Raw genomic sequence first — 9,507 nt, 5'->3', positions numbered from 1 at the left:
AATACGTTTAATAGACGTTTAGAACGTAACTTTTAAAATACAAAAAAAGAAAAATGTTTTTTTTTTTTGCAAATAAGATTTTATAACTTTTTTTTTTAAATATAAAATGGTTAATTTGTCAGTGATTAAATTAACCTTATCATTTTTATGGTGGCATAACAATGACGTAAGAGACACAACTTTCTTTAATAATTGCAATTAATTGTAAGACGAAAAACAGGCTTGCTTTGGCACAAATCTGTCGTTTATTTGCAATACATACATAAACAAAAATGTTTTTAAAAATAACTAATAAACTATATGATTTCAGAATAAATAAATAAAAAAATGTTTTGGTATAGTTTAAATACAAGACGTGCCATAGCACTGTTAACAATTTAGGGCCTACATGCGCTAGTCTTTGGTGTTTAGGTTTCTTAATAAGGACTAAGCTAAATGATTGTTTTTTGCCGCAACATTAGACTAGAGTATGTGTTGATTTTTTTTAACTTTCGTTAGGTATTAAGACAATAGAGTATTAAAACAATTAGCCAAAAAAAAAAAGTATGAAAGAAAAGAGAAAATATAAAAAATAAATAAATAATAATTAACAATAATAGTTGTGATACAAAGTTATTTCTAAAAATAGCTAAAAATAATACATATGAATATATGTGTGTGTGTGTGTGTGTGTGTGTGTGTGTGTGTGTGTGTGTGTGTGTGTGTGTGTGTGTGTATTATTTTCTGTTATAATTATATATTTTATGAAAATATTATATATTTATATATAGTATTGTATATATGTTATAAATATATTATATATCATTTATGTTACAAAAATTTTATATGTTATAAAAATAGTTTAAAATAATACAAATATCGTTAATAATAACCCTGTTCCAAAATATATTTGTTTAAGCAAATAAATGTTTTTTCAAATTTTCATCGATACCCAAACTCGCAAATGATTTGTTTTTGTTAAACTTTGTCTGGTCCTTTTTTAAAAAAAAATAAAGCAAAAAAACAATTATCACTTTCTAAAAACAATATTTTGTAAAAACAATGTAAGTGAGTGAACGTGAAACTATTATCTGCATTTCTTTTCTTTATTTAAAATATTTTGGCTAACATTGTGCTTTTTAATCGTATTAGATTTAAACTATATATAAGTTCTTAAAATTAAATTATTTAAAAGTTGCTCTTTAATGATGACTTTTTTTCTCTCCATATGAAACATGCTTTAAACATCTTCAACTAAATGTTTACCACGTGACCACTGCGTGACTACGCTGCGTAAAAATACTTTTAGTGTGAAAATCTATTGAGCTTATTATTCTTTGTCACAGCGACATTTTATTTATTTTGACTTTTTATATTAATTCGACTACTAAATTAATAGTTTGAGTTAAATTTTTAAAGATTGTTTCAATTTATTAAAATGATCTCTTTTAAATTGTTCTGTCAGTACAACTTTAGAAATGAAACCATAATATTTTTAATTTGGAATAACATTTAATTTAAGAATCCAAAAATGCTTTTTCGAACTGGAGGTAACTGAAAAATAAAATTGTTTAGACAAGAGTTGTTAACCGGAAAATTTCGTACAATTTCGGGAAAAAAAAATTCTTTCGGAAGGATTTCGAGAATCAGGAATGTTGTTTTTTTCGTACCGAATTTGGCGAAGCAAAAAAGACCGACGATGTTCATTTCGCAAAGGCTACTTAAGAAATGTAGCCTTTCAGAAGTTAAATTACGAAATAAAACTATTTTGCTACATACGAAAGTAGTGCTTATGGAAGTCGCTTTTGAACTTTCTTAATAGACTTCACGACGTTTTGAAGTCAATTCAGGGTTAGAAAGAAAGTTTCTAAGAAAGTTTGTTGGCCAAACGGATATAGTTGTAAAAAAATAAAAATTTTATATACCATAATGTTTATAATAAAATTCAATTTTTAGTATTGTAACATAGTAACATTTTAAGGTTTTATTTTTTGAAATAATGATAAAAAACCAAATTTTTTTCAAAACGAAACTATTTCGCACCGCAACTTGCAAAACAGCTCTTAACGGAAAAAAAACTTACGAAACGCGGCATAATAAATATATTGAATTACGTTTTATGAATCAAATACGTATAATTAACTAAGTAACTAAAATACTAATTAATATATGATATTGATAAGTTTCAGTTGTAAACTTTTATAAATAATCTAAGACTTTCATGAAATATACTTTTTTAAATGTCATTTTATAAATGAGAATTGTATAATGAAGATAACTTGAACAACGATCCCGTTGTCCCAAAGATTCCAAAGACCGTACGGTCTTCTATGAGTCTCCGCTTTCTTTTATTTTTTTAATGACGATCATTATATATGTATATATATATATATATATATATATATATATATATATATATATATATATATATATATATATATATATATATATATATATATATATATATATATATTATTATTATTATTATTATTATTATTATTGTTATTATTGTTATTGTTATTATTATTATTATTATTATTGTTATTATTATTATTATTATGTATTTGTATTTTAAATATTGTAATAAAATGCTTATTTAAAATGTAATAAAAAGAACGGGAAAAAAAAAAAAAAAATTAACATACGAATGCAATTGCGTAATCGGGAAACAATGTCTTTCTTGAAATAAAAAAAAGACCTAATTTAAGTAATGAACTAAAACTAAAACTTAATTATATATTAAAATGCTTAAAAATAGCTTTCACTTGTTTTCAAATAGAATAATTTTATGTTTAGTAAGTTTTTTTTTTTTTTTTTGAGGTGCTCTGTAATACGAGCTTTCGATTTTATTACCTTAGTAACAACAAGTAAATTTAAAAAAATTTTAAAGACATCCTTTTCCAAGATTTAAAAAAAAATGTTTTCCCTTATAAAAAAACAAAAAAGCAAAGGTAAAAGGCGGGAAGGGCACTTGTTCCCCCTTGTATTGTTAGCCCTGGAAAATGCTTTAATATGTAACATCCTAACGTTTTTGGGGCAATACAACTGCTGAAAGTTTTATCACACAAAATTTAATCATTACACGATCAATCAACTTCCTTTTATCTTTTCAAACTTAATCTAAAAAAATGTGTTTTTTCACTTGATAATATACTCAGATACTTCTAATATTTTTGTTTGTTTATGCGACACAATGGTCTCAAAAAGTGACCAACGGAGCCGTCCAGTTACGTTTACATGGGAGATGTGAAAATAAAAACAGATTGTAGATGGCGTCATTGAATAAAAAATAAAAATTATAAGAAAATATAAAATGTGTGGCAAGATTTTTGTGAAGTAGAAAAACGAAGAATAGACAATAAGGGGGCATGGGGAAAAACAACTAACGCTTAAGTCACTTTGAGTGTTGAACATATGCAACAAAGAACAAGTATTTGATATACTGATTTTAGAGACTGTTGATGTCAATAGTTGTGATGGTGTAGTGCATTAGTATGTAGCGTTTGGTCGTCTCGTTATGTTTTGTTCACTTTCAAATCGGGTAAATAGAAAGCTAAACACACTCACTCCTTGCGCTTATGGGCTAGCACATCAGAGCCAGGCGTAAGACCTAAAGAATGGATTTCAATTGATCGAATGCACACATTAGTCACCGTAGGCCACAAGCCATCGCTCTTAGCCAAAAGAGCTACTGACCGTGCTGGTGTGGAATGATGTGCTATGAAGTGAGATTTAAGATCCGAGCACATAGTCAGCCAGCGCTGATCCGACGTGCATTGTGGAGCTTCCGAATGAACGTGTGCGTTAGTGTCAGCGTAGTCATTAGGTTATTGAGCGCCGTAACCACATCCAGCGGGATAGCCTAATGTCCGTTTTGTCGTTGTTGTGTACATTGGAAAAAGTTGGGGCTCACCAGCCACAAAGAACAAATTTGTTTGTTTATGCGACACAATGGTCGCAAAAAATGACCAACGGAGCCGTCTAGTTATGTAGACCTGGGAGATGTGAAAATAAAAGTAGATTGTAGATGATGTCATTGGGTGAGAAGTGAAAATCACAAATGAATGTAAAGACTATTTTGTAGGAGGAATAAAATTTTAGGACTCAGGGAAAGGGTGAACAATAACTCACGGTCTAGTCATCCTAAACAAATGATAAAGCAATGGTCTATGAGTAAACAAGTCAATATAGATCCGCTGGTTTATTAACGGCAACCATGGCTATTTATGGTCTAAACTCTAGATTATAAATTGAAAACTGATAATCAATGTGTGAGATAAAAGTATATAAATGTCGTTAATGTAATAAATTCATAATATAAAGCTCACAAAGCGCTATAATACGTGGGTGTAAGAGGTAAAAAAATGATGATGCCATGATAACCAATCAGAATTAAGTAGTATATAATGGTGATCCCCCTTCTCAGGAATGCACTGCGATCACCAATGACGTTTCGGAGAGCCCGAGACCTGCACTGACCTGCACTCGTCAGGGGCGTGTCCTTGCAACAGATCTCACTCTACGTCATGCAAGTCAATATTGCAATATAACAGGACTACACGACAAAAGCCAAAAATCCCAATCCCTATCCCAGTTTTTAATACAGCTCCAATATTTTTAGAGATCTCATGAGGGTGGTAAGGGATGCGTGTGGTGTGAATATAAACAAATATGTAAATACATACAAATATCATTTACACTTACACTAGAAGAGACAAACGTGTACACATGCATGTAAGCGTATGTATTAAAGTAAACAATTTTAATGTATAGAAATAACACAAAGCAAATAGAAAATAGTAATTAATAATTATGAGTAACTTACCGTTTCTTTTATGGCTGAAATGTGTCTTATAAATATAATAAGTGAATACCACTAAACATCGAAACTAAAAATGTTTGTGGTTAGTATAAAAGTAGTTAGTAGCAAGTATGGTAGAAAATGTGGTAACTCCAATAGTATGAGTAATATAAATCTCACCTCATAAGTAGAGAAAATAGCTATCACACAAATGTATCACAAAAATGTGTTTTTTCACTTGATAATATACACAGATACTTCTAATATTTTGAAAATTGTTATTTAACTTGGATTTTATTACTTTTTTATTTTAATTTTTACTTTATTTTATTGTGTGTTATACTTGTCTTTATTTTGCTTGATTGTATTTCATAAGGTTCTGTCAACAAGATCTTGTGATCTTCTTTCAGATCCTAGCTTATGTTTAATTGTTAGCAGTTTACATATGTGCGCATCTATACATTTGTAAAAGTATATATGCTTATATTTATATATGTGAGTGTTTTTCTTATTTTAATTATGCTGATATTGGAATTTTTTTAATTGTAACATCTTATATACGGCATATAATTGTACTGTGACATTTTAATGTAAGCGAAATTTAAAAAAATATATATATATTCTTATCATCAGTAACTTTTGATAATTAAAAAGAGGATAAAAGTGTATTGTTAGAAACAATCAAGTAAAGAATTCTGATTGGCAATAAGTTTAATTATGTTCATTTTGAATTTTTGAGCGATTTGTAAGTTTGATGTAGGGAAGGTTTTTAAAAATCTTCCTGTAGATTGAGTATTGTATCGGTTTGATGTTTAAGGAATGATATTTTCGAAAACCTTTGGAGTTTTTTAAACTGATATGGTAACATAAATTGTGTGACTTTAAATATGTTTATTTCATAAATATTAAGAGCCCAATTTATAGCTGCAAAATATACCTGAGTTGAACATAGTGTATATTTGTCTAAGATTTGACGGGTTTTATATAAAATACCAATACTTCTTGAGATTTTATTGCGAATATATTTAATATGATTTCTCGAGGCTAAGTTTTCATTTATTAAAACACCAATTAATTTGTAAGTGAAAGAACGCTCAACTTTGATGTTATTTATATATAGGATGTAGATGATTATTTATATATAGGATATATTGAAATTTTTGTTTAGAATAGAATTTTTTTTTTTTTGTTGTTCTTTTTTTGCTACTTGAAATAGAGAGATAATGTTATTGTTAGAATAAAATAAAGTAGTGTCTCATGAAAACATGATAGTAAACAAAGTATTTAATGCTCTATATTGATTGTTGACTGATTAAAAACAGAAGAGGACCTAAGATGGAGCTTTGTGAAACCCTACATAATATTTCAATTTTTTTTTGTCTGAAAACTGTCATTTAAAAATATAAACTGTTTCCGATTAGTTAAGTTATTAAAACTACTGTATAAACTAAAATGTTCCATGATGCTTTCGTTTTTCTAGTAAAATCTGATGATGTATAAAAAACTTTGTTATATGTGTAAAAAAGTTTGGTATGCGATTTACTAAGTAATATTCTTTTTACTTTTATCAAAAAAAAACAATTTTTTACATTTTTTTGTTATTAAACCCATTCATGTTATATAAGGTTGAAAAGCCAATTTAATTTTACACAAAGTTAGCTAATACAAATACAATTCTGTCAAATTGGAATGAAAGAATCGACATCAACAAATTGGAAGGAAAGAATCAACATCAACATTACAACAATACAACAAAAACTATTTTACAACTATGCTTAAAATTTTTTATTAAATTTTTTTTTATGGTAACAAAAAATTTTAATAAGATTTTGTTTTGGTTTTTATTAATCGTATGATTGATGAAAAGCCCTCACCAAACTGGGATCTGATTCAAAAAAGGCGTCTTTTGAACCTTTATAACACATCTTTTCAAGTTTAAATGAATTTTGTACCAAATTTGCAAATTATGTTCTTATAAATTGTAAAATCTCCACTATTATTTTGTCCTTAATAACTAAATAAAGTTGATATTTAGTAAACTTAATATTTAGCTATACAAAAGTGAAAGAAAAATGATATTAACTTTTGCATGCACACACACACAGATATATATATATATATATATATATATATATATATATATATATATATATATATATATATATATATATATATATATATATATATATATATATAAATGGTAGCTAAACTTCCGAAAATGACAAATTTTTTTTCATCAAAACAAACTAATATGCAATTTCCACAAACTGTAGATAATAATTAAAACAATGAAAGAAAAGATGAAAACAATAACACGGAAAATGAGGTAGCCTGCTAAGGTCCTTCAAATGAAATTCAAGAAGTTGAAAGTGTTGAATCTACAATGCATAATAATGAGCTTGACTCAGGTACTCCAATTTTTACTATCTTTAATGACACCTCTAACATCTGCTAAACAAACAATTAACTTTTTAGGCAGTTAATATTTTTATTCTATAAATTGTCACTTTTTAATTTTTTATTAGGCTTATTTATCATGATTTTTTTTCCTAGATACCATTCTATGCGAAGACCCTGCTTTATGGCCATTACAATTAAAGGAAAATGAACGTATGAAGTCTTTAAACAAGGGGTATGCTTTTTTTCAAAATAAAGACTCTAATTTCGAATCTTCGAAGCGGATGTTCAAAAACCAGTACAGATATTATTCGGGTAAATATTTTCAAAATGTGATGAATAATGACGAAAAGTGTGACCGAAAATGGTTAATGTTTTCTGAATCCACTGGATGTGTATTTTGTTATGTTTGCAAGTTGTTTTCAACCGATTACGACAACGTATTTGTCAAAAGTGGCTTTTACAATTGGAAAAAAGCTAAACAAACTATTTTCGGCCACGAAAACAGCAAGGAACATATTCAATGTATGATTAAGTGGATAGAATTCATGAAACAAAATGTCGATGAATATATGGTAAGCCAGATTAAAAGGGAATTTAATTATTGGTTGCAATCTTAAATAGAATAGTAGCGGTTATTCGTTTTTTAACCGGAAGAGGTTTAGCATTTAGAGGCCATAATGAAGTTATAGGATCGTCAAATAACGGAAATTACTAAGGCATGTTAGAACTGTTGACTCAATTTGATCCAGTTTTAAAGCAACACATTGACACTTTTGCAAATAAAAGCAAAGGTAATGTAAATTATTTGTCTAGAACTGTTTGTGAAGAGATAATTGATATTATGTCTCAAAAGGTTTTAACGCACATTATTACCGAAATAAAAAAAGCAAAATACTGGGGAATTATCGTAGATTCGACTCCTGATATTTCTCACGTGGATCAACTTTCTGTGATATTTCGTTATTATCTAAATGGCCACGTGTATGAACAATTTTTTTGTTTTCTACAAATTAAAAGCCACGACGGTAAATCTTTATGATATGATATTGATATAACCAATTGTCGGGGATAGGCATACGATAATGCAAACATTATGTCTGGTAAATATTCTGGATTACAAGCACGTTTAAAAGAGCGGAGTGAATTAGCTTTTTATATCCCCTGCGCTGGACATTCTTTAAATTTAGTAGGGCAGTGCAGTGTCAGTGATTGCATCAATTCTATCAACTATTTTGGCGTTCTCCAGAGTTTGTATTCATTTTTTGTAGCTTCAACACATAGATAGGATTTATTGAAAGGAAATCATGCTAAACTCAAGCGCCTATCAGATACACAATGGCCATGTAGGTCAGATGCTTCAAAAAGTTTAGTAGAAAATTTTGATGGGATTCATGCAGCGCTATGTCATATAGGTGAGGATAAAAAAGAAAAATTTGATACTCGTCATGAAGCTTTGTGTTTATTAAATAAGATCACTAAGCTAAAGTTTGCATTCATGGCTGTACTTTGGCATCACATACTTAAGAGGTTTAATGTAGTTAGCAAATTTCTTCAAAAAGTTGAATTAGGTTTGCATACAGCAAGCAGTATGTTACTTTCACTTATTGACTTTGTAAAAAACTTACGAAACGACTTTACGAGATTTGAGAATGAATCAAAAAAACTTAGCTCGTTTATTGAAAAAGACTATTCGGATAAGAACAAAAGAAAGGTAATTAAAAAATTGAGCAACGGAGAAAACCAAGTTGATTCTTTAAGCGTATCCGACAAGTTTCGAGTGAATACAGTTTTTGTCATTATTGACAAACTTGTGACACAATTAACTATAAGAAGTGATGGTTACAACCACGTTAATAAGTTATTTGGATTTTTTTTCGCATAAAAAAGATAAATCTGAGACTGAAAACACATTGATTCCTCTGCATGTTTTAAATTGGATTGTTAAAACCGATATTATTGATGTATTTCCAAATGTTTATATAGCATATCGCTTGTTTCTAACTATTCCCATAACAAACTGCGAGGCTGAGAGATCATTCTCTACTCTTAAAAGAGTTGAGAACATGCACCGATCAACAATGATCCATAGTCGTTTAAGTAATATTGCAAGATTAATTATTGAGTCAAAATTATTAAAAACTTTGGATTTCAGCGATGTGATTGCAGAGTTTGCGGGGAAGAAAAGCAGAAAAAAATCACTCAACTTAATTCAATAAAATAAATATAAAATTTGTATATAAATAAATATCAGTGATAGGGTTTTCAAGAAAGTCTTTGTTTTACTCATTTTTGTCGTTGTTAGTGGAACGGGGCCTCCTACTTTTAAA

At 28.4% G+C, this 9,507-nt stretch overlaps 1 protein-coding gene across 1 annotated transcript; it reads left to right on the top strand.

Moving 5' to 3' along the window:
* Positions 1-7,898: 7,898 nt before the first annotated feature.
* Positions 7,899-9,062, top strand: LOC136086155 (uncharacterized). The gene is made up of 3 exons (XM_065808432.1): positions 7,899-8,129; positions 8,253-8,385; positions 8,479-9,062. The coding sequence occupies exons 1-3, from the start codon at positions 7,899-7,901 to the stop codon at positions 9,060-9,062; spliced, it is 948 nt and encodes a 315-aa protein (XP_065664504.1).
* Positions 9,063-9,507: the final 445 nt, after the last annotated feature.

The sequence above is a fragment of the Hydra vulgaris genome, chromosome 10 (genome assembly GCF_038396675.1).
Source record: "Hydra vulgaris chromosome 10, alternate assembly HydraT2T_AEP".
Taxonomy (NCBI): domain Eukaryota; kingdom Metazoa; phylum Cnidaria; class Hydrozoa; order Anthoathecata; family Hydridae; genus Hydra; species Hydra vulgaris.
This window is presented reverse-complemented; position numbering and strand designations above follow the sequence as displayed.